Genomic DNA, 20,028 nt, shown 5'->3' with positions numbered 1-20,028 from the left:
CCCAAGTTCCCCAAAGTCTTCTGATAAAAATGGTATCTCACTTGCGTGGGTGGGCCCAGTACCTGCGACAGGCAAGGGCCCAAAACGTATCGTGGAGACATACAAATTACCTCTCACAAAACAACATTTTTTTGCAGGGGGGGGGGGAACCTGGGTTTTTGGCCCTGGGATTGGTGGCCATCTTGGAAAACTACCAAACCCACACATTTCTGAAAACTAGACACCCAGGGGAGTCCATCGAGGTATGGCTTGCATGGACCTCCCAACGTTTTCCTACCCAGGATCCCATGCAAACCTCAAATTCAGCTAAAAACAAAAATTCAAATTTTTGTGTGAGATAGTTGTGGGATCACTGGGCTGACACATTTCCTATCACCCAGCGTTGCCGAGGTGTCCCGATAAAAATGGTACCTCATTCGCGTGGGTGGGACCCGAGACAGGAAAGGGCCCATAACATATTGAGGAGACATCAAAATTGCCTATCAGAAAAATACCTGGTTTTCCAAGGGGACACCTGGGTTTTTGGCCCGGGCTTGGCGGCCATCTAGGGAAACCTACCAGACACACACATTTCTGAAAGCTAGACACCCAGGGGAGTCCAAGGAGTTATGGCTTGAGTGGATCCCCCAATGTTTTCCTACCGAGAACCCCCTGCAAACCTCAAATTTAGCGGAAATATCACATTTTCCACATATCTTTGTGTGGGATCACTGTGCCGGCACAAATGTCTTACCTCACAGCGTTACCCTCAGTCTCCTGAGTAAAATGATACCTCACTTGTGGGGGATCCACGGAAAATACACAGCTTGCCCACACAGACATTTGAGAAAAAAAAATTTTTTCAGCTAAATTTGAGGTTTGCAAGGGATTGTGGGTAGGAAAACTTTAGGGGATCCACGCAAGCCCACCTTCCTGGACTCCCCTGGGTGTCTAGTTTTCAGAAATGTGTGGGTTCGGTAGATTTTTCTAGATGGCCGCTGAGCCCGGGGCCAAAAACCAAGGTGCCCCCCCCTTTTCAAAACCAGGTCGTTTTCTGATAGGTAATTTTGATGTGTCCACAATACGTTTTGGGCCGGTGCTTGCCTCGGGCACTTGGCTCACCCACTCGAGTGAGGTAACATTTTTATCGGGGGACCTGGGGGAATTCCGGGTGGTAGGAAAGTTGTGTCAGTCCCACAATTTTCCCACACAGGAATGTTAGAAAAATCATTTTCAACTAAATTTGAGGTTTGCAAGGGATCCTGGGTAGGAAACATTGGGGGATCCACGGAAGATACACCTCCCTGGACTTCCCTGGGTGTCTAGTTTCCAATATAGCTTGCCTCAGCAGGAAATTGCAAAAAAAACAGTATTGCCCTAGGTTTCCTCTGTTCCCCTTTATCCTTGCCATTTGCCATAGCTATGTAAGTTCATGGGGAATCTGTGCACCCTCTGTACTTCTACATCCCAGTTCCACCCAGACTGTTCAGGAAATGCATTTTTCAGTAAGTCCAACATTAAAGTTCCTATATTGTCTCCCTCTCCCCCTTCCTGTATTCCAAGGAAGCAGAGGTTATTTAGTTTCTGACGATTTTCAAAGTCATCATACTTCCACATCACGTCCGAAAGTTGGGCATCCTGGGACTTGGTCCTTAACCTTAATGATTTCTGCCTCCGCAACTGAGGCCCTTTCTTTTAAGCAATTCAACTTTTCATCAATTTCGATGCAGTATTTACCAACTTTTCTGATTGCCCCCTCCAGCTTTTTCTTTGCTGGTCTTATTTTTTCACCATCTGCCCGGGTCTCTGCGCGATGCTCTTTGATTGACTCCAGGATAAAGCACAGGGAAGGGCTCGTGTATTCTCCTCCCAGCCCTAGTTGGTCTGAAGAATGTAAGTTTGCAGAGACCTCCTTATCACCCATACTTCTAGTACGTGAATAGTTCCATTTTAGCCCCGTGTTTGGCCAGGTTTTACTGCCGCTTTTATGGGGATTCAGGGGACCTCTATGCCCTTTAGGGGATCTGCGGCGTTTCATTGCTCTCTCTGGAAAATCCGGATGCTTGAATCTGATAAGGTGGTGCTAGATTGATCATCACTTAGATTAGATTTGTAGGCACCCGAGCCATCTGTCAGGAAATAAAATGTATCAGCCCCTACCGCCGTATTATTTAGTAAGCTGATACCTCGCGATTCGGTACTCTGCACAGATCGTAGATCAAGTTTAGCACTTAGCTGCTGTATCATAGTGTTAAAACTTGCAGCGCTCTCCTGCGCCCCTAGCTCAGCAGATATGGACCCCAAATACCCCCCTCGGGAGGTTAAGGCTCCTGTTGTTAGCCTCTGAATTTGTTTCTTAAAAAGCAGCTCTACTCCACTGCAATTATCTACCAGACCGGGCTCGAGAGAAAGCTGATATCCCTCTTGCACAGCCAGGACGCCCTGGAGGGGTTGAGAGACCGAGTTAGCCAGTGTATTTTTTATTTGGAAAACATTTCGGAATTACTGGTTGTGGAATGGCAGAAGATGTACATACATTGCCCAGTTCCAAAGCTGCTACAGATGAGGACAAGGGTTTCACACAAGAACATACTAATGAGACTCCCAAATTATTCTTCTGTACTGCACCCAAGCTTTCAGGCGGTGTTTCACATGTCGCAAGTGACTGGGCTCACCTGAACCAGCACCATTGCCTGGCTGCTCATGGATCAGCTCTGTTCTTTTGCTGCCAGCCCCACCACCCGTGTAAAAATACAGTCTTTCCTGCTGGGTTGTTTGGGAGCTTTAGGAGCCATAATGATGAGGACTGCAAGCGCCAGTCCCGAAACCAGGAAGACCATCGGTGAATGCCTTTTTGCCGGCCTGCCCACTTACCGGGCGTTTAACCACGTCGCAAGCATCCCAATGCCTGGGAAGGAAGTTTCCCAAATCCTCGAAGCTCTCCGAGCGCGACAGCCAAAACTACAGCCTCAGAAAAACTGCAGCTTCCTCCCCATACCAGGTAGCAGTGGTGTAACGAAAGTCGTAGGGGCCCCCCTGCAAGGTGCACCTCTCTGGATTTAATCCGGAGCTCTCTGGCATGAGTACAGTGCTGAGGGGGCCCCCTGCAGCCCCTGGGCCCTCTGCACTGCCGGGGATGCGGGGGCCTGTGTTACGCCCCTGCCAGGTAGGTCACTTCGTTTAATCAATTTCTTGGCCCATGTATAACAGTTGGGAGGGAAAAAGGGGGGCAAGCACACTGACTACCATTTTGTGTGTGTAAAAGACAGCTTTATTGAAACAGGTGCACATCACATTTATTAAACTGGCAAACTGCCTTACAAAACTGAAACCTCTCTAAACATCGAGTTACCTGACCCCTTTTTGTTTTACTCCCCTCACCCCTACGATCCCCACATGATAAAATCCCCCACCCTGCAATATACAAACATATAACACATTTACATCATAATACTATCTAGTTTTATCCCCTACCTCCTAACTCCAAAACCTCCCAAGACCTACAGTCCTATTTGCCTTCTTGCAACTGTAACTAACTACCCTCTAATGTCAACTCCCAAACTGGTTACGCTTTTCCCGCTCCCCTTTCCCAACTCCCCAAACTTCATGAGAAAGTACCGAACTCCAGCCAAACTTGGCCAACATCAAAAATAACTCCACCAGCACCTGTTCCAAGCGACAACTTACATATAACCACCCCCTGTGCACCTGTCCCAACCCAGCCTCCTGACACAAAAACCCTTCCTGTCCTAAAACCTTCCCAGCACAACCAAAAGCCCAAGCCAAAACCCAGGCGGGGACAAAAAGCTCCTGACTAAAACGTTCCTAGCCACCAGGTCTCAGTACCTAAAATTGTGGCTGGGACCACTCGGGAACGCTATTTATACTTTGGGCTGCAAAATTCCTTTTGGGCTGCTTTTGGGTTATCCCCAGCCAGCCCAACGCGGCAAAATGGCCGCTCGCTTGTTCTCCCCCCTTCCCCCTCCCAAATCTGCCCGGGGGGCAGACCTCGCGGCTAGCCTGCCCCCCAAACCCCATTGGGAGGGAAAAAGGGGGGAAAGCACACCGACTACCATTTTGTGTGTGTAAAAGGCCGCTTTATTGAAACAGGTGCACATCACATTTATTAAACTGCCAAACTGCCTTACAAAACTGAAACCTCTCTAAACATCGAGTTACCTGACCCCTTTTTGTTTTACTCCCCTCACCCCTACGATCCCCACATGATAAAATCCCCCACCCTGCAATATACAAACATATAACTCAATTACATCATAATACTATCCAGTTTTATCCCCTACCTCCTAACTCCAAAACCTCCCAAGACCTACAGTCCTATTTGCCTTCTTGCAACTGTAACTAACTACCCTCTAATGTCAACTCCCAAACTGGTTACGCTTTCCCCGCTCCCGATTCCCAACTCCCCAAACTTCACGAGAAAGTACCGAACTCCAGCCAAACTTGGCCAACATCAAAAACAACTCCGCCACCCAGGGAAAGGCGGAGGTTAGGTGATTACACCGCCTCCCCCTTTTCCTGCCCTCCCACCCCCCCTTTTTTGATGCAGAAATTGAGACGCCAACCGCCTGCCCCCACTCACGGCGCACCCCCCAATAAACGGGCCTCCCTGACCCATGCAACCTGAAACCATTCAGGATTGAGACTCAGCTTACCACCAAATAAGCTATCCCGTGCTTGCCACTTGGCCCTCTTTACAAACGAATGCTCCGCCATCCACATCAACACGTCCCGGGCTAAGAAACCATTCCCGACCTGCACGAGCAACAATTGTCAATAACTATGCCCCCTCAACGTCCCCTTGCGCGTTCAAAAGCACTTCGCTGCACACTTAACGCCGATACCACTGCGGATCATCGCCACCGACGCGTAATGTCCCCCCGGCCGCACCACCGTCAATGCGCTTCCGACGCCGCCCCACTCCGAAACCGGCGCGTGCCCTACCGACTGCTATCCTCCTCCCGCCCTTGCCTGATGCTTCCACCCCGCTAACCTCCCCGACACGTACCACCCTGCCCGCAAAAACCGCTGTGTCCCCCCAGCACATGAATTTCCGACACTACCCCCATGTGCTTTGCCACCAGAAATTCTAGCAGCCTTGATATCCGCTGCTGCTTGTCTGCCGGCAACCATGCCTCCAGCAAAACTCGCGTCCAACGAATACCCAAATATTGACCGCGCCATGCCGGCCCCACTGTCTTTGAATTTCCAACACTGGCACTTTGTGCCATGCCTCAATCACCTCGAGCCACCTCAACATCTGCCGCTGCTTGCCTGCTGGCAACCGTGCTTCCAGTAAACACCGATAGCAGCTCAATACCCCGAATTGACAGCGCCGTGCCTGGCCCCACTGTCTTTTGACGTTCCAACATTGGCACCTTGTGCCTTGCCTCCATCCTCTCGAGACGCCTCAACATCCGCTGCCGCTTGTCTGCCAGCAACCGTGTCTCCAGCAACACCAAGCCCAGCTCAATACCCAAACTTGACAGTGCCATGTCGTCCCCACTGTCTTTTGACTTTCCAACACTGGTACTTTGTGCCTTGCCTCCATCACCTCCAGTAAGCACCGAGACCAGCTCAAATCCAAAATTGACAGCGCCCTGTCTGGCCCCACTTGGCATTTGAAGTTCCAACACTGGCACCTTGTTCCTTGCTTCCCTCACCCCTAGCAGCCTCCACATCCGCCGCTGCCAAAAGTGTCTCCAGCAACACCGAGCCCAGCTCAATACCCAAAATTGACAGCGCCGTGCCTGGCCCCACTTGTCTTTTGAATTTCCCACACTGGCACTTTGTGGTTTGGCTCCATCACCTCGAGCCGCCTCAACATCCGTCGCTGCTCGCTTGCCGGCAACCGTGCCTCGCGCAACACCGACACCAGCTCCTTACACAAAGGTGAAAGCACTGATCGTGGCTCCACTGCCTTATCCGGCGCCAATGGCACCCCAAGGACCTCCGTGATCTCCTGAAACCTGTCCAGCGCCACCTGGCAGTTCGTGGAGTCCGGGGCCCCGCCACGAAAAAGAGTCATCCAGGTAGGGCTGAAACTCCCCAGTGACCCGTTCGTTCCGTAAAACCATTGCTGGAACCTACAAAACCTTCAACAACGCGCAGGACCTCGCGCAGCCCATCGGCAATGCCGTGTCAACCTACCTAATGAACAGACATATGGCAAAACAATATTCCCCAGGAACTGGGCCTAGTCAAAGACCATAATAAAAAGTGGTCCTTAGGGAATTATTTTAAATTTATTTTTACCTTCAACTGCATGCCCCCAAGCGCATATTCATAATGTCCCTGCACCTCTTCCACTCCCAACGTGTCCCGCGTGTACGAACACCACTACACCATCACAGATTCGTGGAGTCAAACGTAACCCAGGTCTCATACGGCTGTCCACTCAGTGGTGCCGCACCATACTACTAGGTGAAATGCACACTCCTCTAACATCCATGTTAGCTCCTCATTACTCACCATCACGACCGGCAACTAAGACCTAAAACGTCTGTTCCTAAAAAGGAACCAAAGTCCGTCACCGCAACCACATGAAATTATACGTAGCCTCCTACTGCTGTGTAACCATGCACCACTCAGTATATCTTACCTTCCGCCTCTCTTTTAGCAGAAACTAAAATTGAACACATGCACTCAACAGTACCGATATTCTATCGTGTTATGAGACCTTAGCGCCCCCATGAACGAATCCAACTGTACTTACATCCCCTGTACTTTGCCCGTGCAACCTCGCAAGGAAACATAACGTGACAAACTAAAGTAATGACCGAGTTCCGTGCATAGCGCTGTACAACCCAACAAAAACCCCCAGCCACGGTAGAAACTTACAGACGCATGGTTGCCTAAATCAGTCCTCCTCTCACTAAACTCGCTTCAACAGTCGAGTGCTTCGCTGGTGCGGTGCAGCTACGCTATGGTCGCTCCTGCGATTACGTGACCCAACTGCACAGCAAACGTGTCGGCCATAATGGTATGGAGTCTCATGCCTGACTTTGCCTCTAACAAAACGGGCACGTGGCTAATAGCCCCAATATCCCCAACTTCTCTGCAACAACTTTGGACCACCTTAAAGGCATAGAATTACTGTTGCCGTTTACCCCGTCTAATGTCTCTATTCCCACCCGAAATAGAGAACTCTTATGTGGCTACATGACCAAACCTCACACAGGCGATTAACACACACTCCTGCCCGACCTTGCGAGCCATCACCTCGGTATAACAACCTACCCACTGCTACCCACTCAGGGGTACTCATGATCCCCCAAAAAACCCATTTTCTGTCCCTTAATGGCCGCTTGTCGAAAAAGAACATTAACCATAACGCCGCGTCCTCCATCTGTAAATCTCGCGATAGCTTATTCTTGTATATATTGGAACTAATGTGTCGGGAAAGAAATATACCACAAACTCCTGTCCAATGTAGTTCAACATCCGACCATAGCTTTGCATAACCACAGGACTCCTCCATTATTCCCATAACTAGCCAAAATATTGTCTCAGCTAACACAACCACCTCGTTCTATCTAAGAGCGACTTAAGCTTACCATTGCTGCCTGCGTAAGGACCACCCAATCCTCCCGGTAGACTGATTGTTGCAGGTTGCCAATCTATCTTACCCTACTGGCCGAATACGTTGAGGTTCCCAGAAAGCCTGATGTGGTAATGACGAACTCCTAGAGATAGTACAAGTGTGATTAAGCGTGTATAAGAAAAAGCACATGACAATGAAATGAATATCCTTGGCCCCAAGGACATGTAAAGCTTGCACACGAGCATTCCACAATTGTAGCCCCCAATGTCATCCGCATTGTCTTATAAAAAGAGGCGAAGCCCTCACCAAATCCACAGCTGAGTTGATTGGTAAATGTGCAAAGATTGCATTTGCGGACCACTATTTTTCTTTGATACCAAGACTAGTCAAGTATTCCTCCGTGCCGTTGCTCCATGGCTGCTGACGATCCCCAAGCCGCTGGGGGCCCTGTGGGTGTGAGGGACTGGCGAGCCCGCCTGGGGCCTTCTTAATCCCCAAGCCGCTGGGGGCCCTGTGGGGGGAGGGACTGGCGAGCCCGCCTGGGGCCTTCGTAACCAGCCGCGTTGAGACCCTCGCGTACTCCGGGCCTGCTGCAGGAAGCACAGCCCTCCCTTCTCCTTGGTGCCGCCGGGCTGCCCAAGCCATACCAAGTCTGGAGCCCCACGCCGGCCGACCCCCTGCCAAAGAAAAGGTACTGCTGGTGTACTGGGACCCTGAACCGCGTGCCCCCCCTCACCCGCCCCCCTTTATCCCCCCGACCTCCTCGTACCCTCTCCATATTAACACCCCTACCCCCGGGCCCCTCCCCTGACGAGCTCCCCCCCCGCCTACCCATCCCCTCCACCGGCACCCCACGACTCGAACCCTCTAAACCCTTCCCGCTCCCTTTCCCTGCCCTCTTGAGTCTTATCAATGCATCAATGCTGGGGAGAAACCCCCCCCCCCCCCGCATGCCAGCCATCACCGCCCTATGGTTCCCCCCCCCCACCCGACCACGTGGGAACACCCCCCCCTCTTTCCCGGCCCCCCAGGACCATCCCACCTTGCGCCCCTCTATGCACCCTTCTTGCCAGCCTTCCTGTCCCCCTCTCTTGCCAGGCAGGTGAGGGGCTCTCCTGACTCCCCTTCTGTGGTGGGCTGCGTCCACTTGTCGACATCCCCTTTTTCCCCCTACCCGCCCCAGTTCCCTGCACGCTCTCCCTCCCGCCCCCCGATCCTGAGGCGTGCGCTCCCACCCCTCCCGCCCCCTTTCCCGCCCGATGCACCAAACGCCCGGGAGGCCCCGCTCACCGGCAGAGCCTCCCCGACCTCGCCAGCCGCGCCAGGGCGGCCGCAACACCCCTCCGCCTCGCTGCCCGCCCACGGTCTCCTGCCGCCCCGCCCTCCCCGCCGATTCCATTCCTAAGGACGGCGAGGCGCCACTAGCAGCGCGCCTCGTCCGCCCTCCCTGCATCATTTTTTCCCGCACCCCCTGTCACAAACAGGGCCGCGCTCCTGACATCCGCGCAGCCCTGTGACACCTACCTGGGAACGCGCAAACCTCCGTGGCGGCGCGCAGGCGAAGGGCTGCCGCCGCTACGCGGTGAAGGCATGCCGCGCCGGGCGCCTGCCTCGCCCAGCCGGGTAGTGCCTCGAGGACTCGCCCCTCGCCAAGCCCCCGACCTAAAACTAGCGAAAGCTGCCCAAGAAAAGCCTGACAAAAAGCTCCTGACTAAAACGTTCCCAGCCACCAGGTCTCAGTACCTAAAATGGTGGCTGGGACTACTCGGGAACGCTATTTATACTTTGGGCTGCAGAATTCCTTTTGGGCTGCTTTTGGGCTATCCCCAGCCAGCCCAACGTGGCAAAATGGCCGCTTGCTTGTTCTCCCCCTTCCCCCTCCCAAATATGCCCGGGGGGCAGACCTCGCGGCTCGGCTGCCCCCAAACCCCCCTTGATGCAGCCGTTCCTTCTCTGCACACCTACGTGGTCGCCATCTTGCCTGTGCTAATTGCCGCACTCCACGTTGCTTTCTGTCTCCCGTGCTGTGTACTTCTCCCTCCACCCTCTGCTTTTCTTCCGATCCCATCCCCAGTGATCCTTCCCGCCCCAACCTCGCAGTCTGTGTTGCTTCTATCCCATTCCCCTTGTTGTTTCCCCCACCATTAGAAAAAAATACTTTGGCACTACTTTTTAAAAAAAATATACAAATCCTGCTTGGATCAGTAAATAAAAGAAAAACAAAAGCCCCCCGCACCTTTTGTAGGCGCATGCATGAGTGGTGACGCGCTTAGAAAATTAAACTGTGTTGAAGCCCCTTTTTTTAAAAAAGGTTTGGGTTACCCATTTAGTCACGTTGCACACCATCTCTAAAAACCATCGGCAAAGCCAATAGTTCCAAAGGCGATACTTATTGGCTATGCCAGTGCTAGTTTTCCATGCTTTTGTCTTTGTCCTTACCCACGTTTTGCCAGGCAAACAAGCATTGGCAATGCCAAAAGATTTGATGCTTGTACGATGTGCACATGCCTACTCATCATGCCATACAAACGTTAAAGCTTTTGGCACTGTATGGCAGTTGCAGTTTAAAGCAAACATTGATAAAGTCTGTACAACCGTCAAACCTTTCGGCTTTACCAATGCTTGTTTTCAGTACTTATGGTAAAAAAGGTACCCTATGGTAAACGCTACATAAGCACCGATTATATACTTATGATCACTGTTTCCCTTTTTGGCTGCTTTTTCCTGGAAATACCCTTAATGTGGTATTCCTTTTATCTCTATATATGTGCTAATGGTTATCTGGGTTTTTTATGTGCCTATGAAATTGACTTTGTAATATTGATTCTTTTTTAATTGCTCATATGTTGTAATTTGGATTATATATGTTTTTATTATGTACTGGGGAATCAGAATTTTACTTGTAGGTTTTTAACTAACCAGAGAAAGTGGTTTGGCTGACTGACTTGACAGTACTTCTTTCTTAGCAACTTTTCATACATCCTACATTCAAATTATATTAGGGAGACCAGCATCAGCACAAGGATACACAAAAAAAATGTGATACCTTAGTTTGAGGCCTTCATGCTTATTCTTGTCCATAAGTCCTGAGTCTTCTCCACACACAGAAGTATGAAGCAGTGGCATATTGCAGTATCAATATGCCACTGTGTCGCTAAAGTGAAATTGATTAATATGGATGTTAAATATTCTGTGACTAGAAAAGTCACCGAAAGCCTTCGGAAAACAATACTTTGTAAATGTGTTCTTCCCTGATTCATTTTCCTCCTTTTTCTATTTTCGTTCATTCATTCTTTCTTTTATTTTTTCTTTCTTTTAGAGCCCGGAGTTAGATGACCGGAAAGTTCGGAGGAGAGAAAAGAACAGAGTTGCTGCACAGAGAAGCCGCAAGAAGCAGACACAAAAAGCTGATAGCTTGCATATGGTGAATGTCTCATTAAAGTATATATTTTGTTGTACTCTTCTGCACTACGTTGTCCCATCTTTTATTTCCTATTGAGTTTGAAACCTGTATTCATTGTCCTTTCCTTTTCACTATAAGACTGATGGCTCTGTTGGACCAATGAAAATGGCATATAAGCTCCAAGGAAAGATATTACTAACCCATCTTTAACGCCCCAAATTTACCTTAACAGACACTCTGCTGTGTGGCCACCATCACTGCTTAGTCTTTGAGACCACCTGATTCTTTCTTTTCTCTTTAATAAACAATGCAAGTATTTCAAGGCCTATGAAGTGAACTCTAAACCTGCACCTACAAACAAAAGCATAGCTTTCCTAGCTAGTCTAAGCTTTTTCTTTCAACGCGACTGGATTCTAGAAATTTCCTTCGACCCTTGGAAGTGGGAAGTAGCTCCAGTTTTAACAGGAAACATAGTCATTGCTGATGTGATTGCTTCCATTTCCAGATTTGGCCATTGCTGGGCATTTGTCAGACATTTATAGTACAGGACTTCTGGGATCGTGACATGAGAGAGAAAAACTATGGCCTAATTAGGATGTCGGTTAGAAAGCTTCTGAATGCAGGTCGGACACTTTCCTACCGACATCCTTGGTTTGACTTCTGACCGCCATATTACGATTATGGCGGTCAGGAGTCAAACCAGCCAGTCATTCCAGCTGGCTTCCGATGGGCTCAAGGAGACCGTCGGTCAGTCAGAAACCACAACATAATCCTTTATGCACGGCGTTTCCACTATCGGGATTATGATGTCGGTCAGACAGGTCAGTTGTTCTTTCCGGCTCCTTCAGTCAGGACCCTGGTGAAACAGCTTCTTTTCTTTTTGACTTTCTGTCAAAAAATATTCAACTTTAACTAGAATTTTTGCCTTCCCTCGACGTCTTTTAGACATAGAGTGCTGCTTAAACACTTTTTAGGCTTAAAAAAGGTATTTTTCCTGTCAAAGATGCCTTCTCTCTTTGACAAGTGTCCTTCATGTGGATGGAAGAAGGCCAAGACTGACACTCATTCAGTCTGTATCCTGTGCCTACCAGACTCTCATTCCTCTAAAACCTGTGAACACTGCCAGGTTTTAACTTCCAGGACTCTTAAAGATCCGGAGAGGATTAGAGTTTATGGGCTTTCTGAGAGAGGAAGATCTCCCAAGAAGCAGAAAAGTCGGAAGGCGCGGTCGACGTCGAGAGAAGCCCCGATTGGTTCACATTCGACGTCGGGATCGGCGTTGGAGAAGCAGTCGACGGCGACGAAGAAGATGTCTTCAGCTTCTACATCGAAGGTACCTCCGCTTCAGTCAGCGTCGAGGGACAGGTCGCCGTCGAAGCGGAAGAGCTCGACGGCGAGCCGTATGACGTCGAAACAGCATCGTCATGCTGTGACATCGAGGCATTCTCCGTCGACGTCGGTCCATCGGCGTTCGACGTCGAGCCATCCTCCGTCGACGACTAGTCATGGTCGTTCGGCGTCGAGGGAGCCTCTGTCGACACATCATCGGTCGACGTCGATGCAGCCAACGTCGACGCCTGGACAAGAGCGTTTGACGTCGGAGCGGCATTTGGAGTCGAGGCACGCCCAGTCGCCGCTGAGTCAACGGCGATCGGCGTCGAAACAGCCTCCATCGACGTCGAGCAGACAGCCTTCAACGTCGAAGGACAGTCATCGCCACCCGAGGTCGACGTTAGGGAAATCACGGTCGACGTCGAGGGAGCGCCTACCTGCTCGGCGCTCGGCGTCGATACAACCACCGTCGAGGGATCAGTAAAGATCCAGGGAGCGAAGTTCTTCGCAGACAAAGAACATTACTCCTGCAAAATCAAAGGAGGTGGTTCGGGACAAGGAAAGTGACTTATTGGACCAGACTCACGTCCTAGAGCCACAGTTGGGTTCTCCAGGTTCAGCATCGGCTGCGGAGGTCGAACAATCTCCAGTGCAGGATCCTCCTGCCAAGAGACGGAGGATCGCAGAAGAAAGATCTCGGTCGAGGTCTTCCTCTGGATCTCTGGTGAGTCTTTCCTCATCTTCCTCATCATCTCGGAGTGGCAGATCCTCGGATGGACAGAGCGGCGCATCTAATAGGGGGAGGTCTAAATCCCCTGCAAGATCGCAACAGGATCGAACGGATCAACCTCCGAAGTCACGTACACCTGCGAAGGATCCCGTCCACAAGTCTCCTTCTGTTCATCTTTCCCCAAGGTGGAAGAGACCTCTTCACCACTGGGCAAAGGACAAGGAGATGGCAGATCACCTAAAGTGATATCGAGACCAACCTCTTCCCTGCAGAGAACGGTCTCGTTCTAGGCACTCAAGTAAGAGACATTCTCGTCACAGAGAGCGATCTCGTTCCAAGACGCGTTCTAGCAGAAGATCTAGGTCCAGGAGGACACGTAGTTCTTCAAGTTCGTCGAGAACTCGATCTCACAGGGAGTACTCCCCGACTCTTACAAACAGTCCACGCTCAAGAGTGTCTCCAACTGAGGATATTTTCTCGTTCCAAGATATCTTGGGCAGGGGAGCCCTGAAGCTGGGAGTACCGATGACAGCTCCACAAGTCAAGACGACTGTCATATTCGAAACCCTGCAACATAGATCAGCACCCAAACCGTTGTTGCCGTTGGTTCCGGGTATAATGGAACATGTGAATGAAGTCTTCCTCACTCCGGCAACGGTGAAGTCCGTTCCAGCGAGGATTCTCAAAAAGTATCGTCCTCCGGAAGAGGATCCTCTGTTCCTCAAAGCTGATCCCCCGCCAGATTCAGTGATCATCACGGCGGCAAGAAAATCCAATGCGGTGGCTTCCTCATCCACGGTACCTCCGGATAAGGATATCAAGGTGCAAGACTCATGGGGGAGAAGGGTGTGTAACACCTCAGCCTCTTTCCTCAAGGTCTCCAACGCGGAAGCCCTGCTCGGCAGGTATGACAGGTCTCTGTGGGACTCACTTCAGAGATTTACCGCAAAACTTCCTGAGGAAGATAGAAAGGACTTTGAGGAGGTTCTGATGGAGGGCAGTCAAGTCTCCAATCAGATTATAGGAGCGGCAGCAGATGGGGCAATGCTGGCTGCGCATGGCTATGTGCACAGAGCTACAGCAAGGAGAACATCTTGGTTACGCCTCACAGCATTAAAACCAGAGGCTCAAGCAAGAATCCTAAACCTTCCTTTTTCAGGCACATCTCTTTTTGGAGCAAGTGCGGATGAGGAGATGCAGCGGATGAAGACCGAGTTGGACACCCTCAAAGCGGTGGGCCTCGAGAAGAAAAAGGAATTCAAGAAGAAATTCCGTTCGAACAACAAAGGTTATTCGAAGCAGAGGGTTCAAACCCCTCAATGGCAGAAAGGCCAGAACCAGCAGGGCCAGCAAAAGGCACAGTACAAAGGCAAGGGCAATTCCAAGGGAAATGGAAATCAGCGCCAAGGCAACAACTTCAATAAAGCTCAGCAGAAGCAATGAGTCTTCACTTCCCCCAGCCCCGTTACCCACTCCAGTGGGGGGAAGCATTGCGCATCACAGGACAGAGTGGCAGGCCATTACAAAAGATCAATGGGTGTTGTCTACGCTGCAGAATGGGTACTGTCTTCGTTTCCATCGTCTACCTCCACACGTTTCCCCGATGTCAACATCAAGCCACCAGCTACAAAGGTTAAAGGCAGAAGTAGCTACACTCCTCGAAAAAGAAGCCATCGAGAGAGTTCCGGTGTCCCAAAGGGGGAAAGGAGAGTTCTCGAGGTACTTTCTGGTCAGTAAAAAGGGCCAAAAGGAAGAATACAGGCCCATTCTGGACTTGAGAACACTCAATCTGCATGTCCGAAAAGAAAAGTTTCGCATGTTGGTGCTTCACCAGATATATCCACATCTCAGGCAGGGGGATTGGATGTGTTCGATGGACCTTCAAGATGCGTACTTCCATATACCAATTTGGCAAGATCACAGGAGATTCCTTCGATTCCGGGTGGGGACCTCTCACTACCAGTTCAAAGTCCTTCCGTTTGGGTTGAAGTCGGCTCCCAGGGTGTTCACCAAATGTGTCGCAGTGGTGGCCGCAGCTCTGCGCCGCAGGGGAGTCTTCGTATACCCATACTTAGACGATTGGCTGTTGAAAGGTCCAACTCCAGGCAATGTAAGGAATCAATTCCAGACATGCATAGAACTTTGTCAGCGTCTAGGTCTACATGTCAACTACTGTTATATAACAGGGGTTGACCCAATATAGTCCAAGGACCTGGGTATTCAGCAGTATAGACAACAATTGGTCCTCGACATAATTTTACCATTGAGAATGATCATAACATTTGGTCAAGTTGATTAACTCCACACCAAGACTGAATCTATAGTCTTAATAGCATAGATGATACTAGCCCACAGCCTCAAAATTTTTTACAACAAGTGCCAATAAACCAATGAAACCAGAAGGAGGTCCAATTGGGACGATTAATTTAATATACCATATATCAACGTATGAAGATCAATGTATCTATATACATATATTTACACAAAACATAAGGCAACATACATTTTTCTAAAAGAGAGAACGTGCACAGAGAAAGATAAAGTATGTGCTCAAGTGAATGATCAAGAGGATCAGAAAACAGTGTAGATCATTTATATACAAAGAAACATTGAGCCTGTCCTAGGTAATGCTTGTAAAAAATACTTCTTTTTTTACTTGCTAAATGCTATTTACAATTCCTTGGTCCTTAAATTGCACCGTTGGCAATAAGATTGCCAGGAAGAAGGGGATGGGGGTGGACAAGGGACAGGGGTCAGTAGGTACAGGCTCCCAAAGGGGAATGTCGTCGACGTTTCGACCCAACCATATAGTGGGTGGTTCAAGTCCTCAACAACGGGTCTTCATCAGGACGGAGTAATAGGGGAATATCTCTCAAAGTGCACGTCAATTAAAAAACAATCGTTGGGCACCTGTAATGATAAATGAATAACGGGGCTAAGTATCACTATGTAATATCAAAAGAGTCCACTAGTGACCTTTGTGAAAAAGCACTCACCCTTCCGTGGTGCCTTGACAAGACAAAGTGCGACGATTGGTCCGCACCCACAATATGAAAGTATCCAAAGTTATACTGCGAAACAAAAAGTAGAAGAGGTAGCCATTAGTGCTACACAGCTTATCTCCCATATGAGTGACTATTTATCAAGGAGAGTTTCTTGTATTTGCGAAAAACGGCAAGACCCATTTTAGTTAAATGCCGATATTTAATAAAAACTCTCAGTCAAAATGTCAGAATCCTATTAGAATCTAATTAAGAAATATTAAAAAAGGAAAATTGCGCAAAGACTTTTATCAATAGTCTCGCAGTGGTCACTTACCCAATGCGTTTGTTCACTGGTGTTTTTTGTCAAAATTATTTATCAAGCGAATCTGACACTGAGTGCTGTGAAAGAGATAAGACAAAATATCTCTCCGTTAGGGCACTGCCAGAGTAACTTGGTCAAAGAAAGCTTCAAACCATCGGTTATACTACCCGTGTTACTACGTTTTAACATACCCTGTGTCTTTGGTCAGAGCGAAAGGTATTTATTCCGTAGCTCCGCTCAGTCGCGAACAGCCTCCCATCTAGAACCGCGTTATGGAATGCGGAAGCAGAGACGAACGCGGCGCGGTTGTATTTGTAACTAGGCAACCGACGCGCCTACGTCATGGCGTCCTGACGGTTGCTAGGAGATCGGCCGTACTCGCCTTTCCGCATCGGGAATAAAGTGCAGCAGTATTGCGTCCTAATCACAGATGATTAAGGATGCCCAGTGGGAGATTCTTGTGTTTGTGTGAATATCTCTACACTATATCAAAAACCAGTGAGTTAATCCTGGATGTACTCATTACTTCAGTACGCTATTGTCTAAAAAGAAAACGGGATGTCTCACTCGAACGTTTTACTGATAAATCGGGCGGGCCGATGCAAGGTCATACTCACAGGAATGACCGAAAAATTGGCGCCTGTAGTGCACCCTGTAAATACCACATGTCAGTGTTGCATGTCAGTGTTAGTTAGATGAAATAAATGACAGAGTAATGTGACTGGTATATATCAATCCAGACAGGTCCAATATAACAGATAAATAGTGCATATATTCAAAATGTAAACATATATGAACGGTTCTAACAGATACATAGTGCATAGATTTAAAACATAGATTTAAACAGTTATAACAGATACATAGTGCATAGATTTAAAGCATTTACAATCTATATATTGCACAATAAAAAGATTCCTGGGTGCAACTCTTGGTTAGTGATTACAACAAGGCAGGTCACACAATAAATAAAGAGGATTCACCCATTATAGAGTGTTGCCATCTGTCTTGTTATTTCCTCATATTCATTGAGGCCCTTGTTCACAGTATCAAAAGTGTGCATCCATTTACACTCCCGAACACTTAGACAGTTTGAAAAATTGCCTCCTCTCACATTAACAGTGACCTTCTCTAACACCCACCATCTCAGACTTTCAGGTGAGTGATCAAATTTTGTAAAATGTTCAACCAACGGGGCTCCTTGGACTTTACAGCGGATCCTGCTGCAGTGCTGAAGGATTCTGGTTTTAACTTTTTGGACAGTCTGACCTATATACCAAAAGTCACATGGGCATGCAATCACATATATGACTCCAGTTGAATTACAATTGGTGTGTTGTTTCATTACATGCGTGTAGTTATTGTGAGTGCATGATTTTAGTTCTTCTGCTAGTTGACATGCTTTGCACGATCCACATCTGTGGTGGCCTAATACAGGTGGCGTGTTCCATAACGTGGACTGGGCATCCCTGGATATATTGGGTAACAATGATTGGACTACATGGTCCCTCACACTTCTTCCCTTTTTAAAGGCAAACATCGGTGGGGTCGTGATCCCTACATCGTCAGCCACCAGGTGCCAATGTGTATTTATAATCTTCTTGATTTCAGTACTTTTTGTATTGAATGTGGTGACACATGTTATCCTTTCATCACTGTTATTGGTTTTAGTTTTTGGTTCTAACAGGAATTCTCTGTGACAGAACCAGGCTTTTTTTCTTGCCTTTTTTAACAGTCGTTGTGGATAGCCTCTCTCCAACAGGCGCTCCATGAGTGACATAGATTCATTAAAGAAATCCTCCTTACGGGTACAATTCCGGCGCAATCTCAGGAACTGACCAAAAGGTAGATTGTCCCTGAGATTGCGCGGATGATGGCTATTGTACCGAAGCAGGGTATTCCTCTCACTGGATTTTCTATAGAGGGTGGTGTGTAACAGTCCCTCATCTTCCACTATATTAATGTCGAGAAAATTAATTTTCTTTTTACTATACTCCAAGGTAAACTGTATATCCTTGGAGCGTTGATTTAGCCATCCGTGAAATTCCGTCAAGGTTTTTTCATCACCTTCCCAAATCATCAGGACATCATCGATATATCGACGCCATGTCCTGATGTTTGTGAAGTATGGGTTTGTGTCACTATATATGAATTCCCTTTCATATGCATCCATGAAGAGTATGGCCAGGTCCGGCGCAAAACTTGCCCCCATGGCCACTCCGCGTGTCTGCACATAGTAATCTCCCTCAAAATAAAAGAAATTCTTTCGCATAGCAATCTCAAGTAGATCTAAAATAAATTGAGTAGGTACCTGACATGGTCTAGGGCGTTCTTCCAAAACCTCTCTAATAACTTCAATAGCTGCTGACTGTGGTATGTTCGTATAAAGTGATGTAACGTCCATCGTGGCCAAGAAGTTTATGTTCTGATTGAAAATATAGCCATCCACCAGTTGTATCGCTTGCATGGTGTCTCTCACATAGGACATCGTACCCTCAGCCGCTGGTTTTAAAAAGATATCAATGAATTTGCACAAGGGTTCTAGAATTGACCCACAGCCAGACACTATAGGTCTGCCTGGGGGGTTATTTAACCTCTTATGCACCTTCGGGAGCGTGTAGATCGTAGGGAGCCTAGGGTGTGTGCTGTTCAGGAAATTATATTCTTGTTTGGATAGGTATCCCTCTTTAAGTCCTTTGTCTGTGATTGATTTGATATTAGATGCTATCTCTTTTGTTGGATCCGATCTTAGTTTCTTGTAGTTACCAACCACTCCTAGTTGTGAAAGGATCTCTGTTTTATACTCCTCTCTCCCTTGGACAACGATGGCCCCACCCTTGTCCGCGGGTTTTATAACAATGTCAGTGTTCTGTTTAAGGGAATCAAGGGCCTGACGTTCCTGTCTACTGATATTATATTTGATGTACTTTTTTTCTTTTAGCACTTGGTTCACGTCACGCATCACCACCTGTTCAAATGCTAGGATTTTATGCGATACCATCTGAGATGTTGGGGTGAAAGTTGATGGTGGTCGTAAGCCAGTGCTGGTAAAGGTTGGTTGGAAAGGGACTTTGTTAAAATAGTGCTTCAATCTGACTTTGCGGAAAAACTGATGCAACTCTGTTTTCAGACCAAACGTATTGGGTAGATTAGTGGGGACAAACGAGAGACCCTTCTCCAATATATTCAACTCAGCTGGTTTCAGAATATATGATGATAGATTGATTATTGGGCTCTCACAGGCAACATTCACCACTGGTAATGCTGTCGTCTTGTCCTGATCTCCCCGTGAGCTTCCTGGTTGAAACGAACCTGTTTCTTCGCAGCTGCTCCCCTGCCTGTGTTCCAATTGGATTGGCCCCGTCCCCTGGGTCTCCCCCAGGGGCGGCCCCTGTTCTGATATCCTGCCCATTGTTCCTCCTCTAAAAAAGTGTTTTGATGTTCAGAATACTGATGGCTAGTGCTCGGTCTTTCCTGTTCGTTATCAGAATTACTGGTGGCTGAGGAGTCAGAGAAGGTATTATACTTTCTAAAACCACCTCGACCTCTGGTAACAAACCTCCCTTGATTGTCTTGCTTGTAGTAGCCTTCAGCTAGATAAGGATAGACTGCTTTTTTTTTTTTTGTAAATTTTTTTATTTTGCAGACAAAAAAAAGGAACATTAAACAAAAGGTACCACATACGGCGCACAGATGGGCCCACACAGTGGGAAAGCGTTA

The 20,028-nt window shown here is 48.3% G+C and overlaps 1 protein-coding gene across 1 annotated transcript in view; it reads left to right on the top strand.

The window, feature by feature from the left end:
- Positions 1 to 20,028, top strand: part of BATF3 (basic leucine zipper ATF-like transcription factor 3) — a 190,070-nt gene that overhangs the window by 150,836 nt on the left and 19,206 nt on the right. The window contains exon 2 of the mRNA XM_086925458.1: positions 10,860 to 10,964. Coding sequence (XP_086781584.1) covers positions 10,860 to 10,964 — 105 coding nt within the window. The remainder of the gene's footprint in view (positions 1 to 10,859; positions 10,965 to 20,028) is intronic.

Source organism: Lissotriton vulgaris, chromosome 6 (assembly GCF_964263255.1).
Source record: "Lissotriton vulgaris chromosome 6, aLisVul1.2, whole genome shotgun sequence".
NCBI classification, from domain to species: domain Eukaryota; kingdom Metazoa; phylum Chordata; class Amphibia; order Caudata; family Salamandridae; genus Lissotriton; species Lissotriton vulgaris.
The sequence above is the reverse complement of the archived record's forward strand: the minus strand, read 5'-3'. Positions and strand labels throughout refer to the sequence as shown.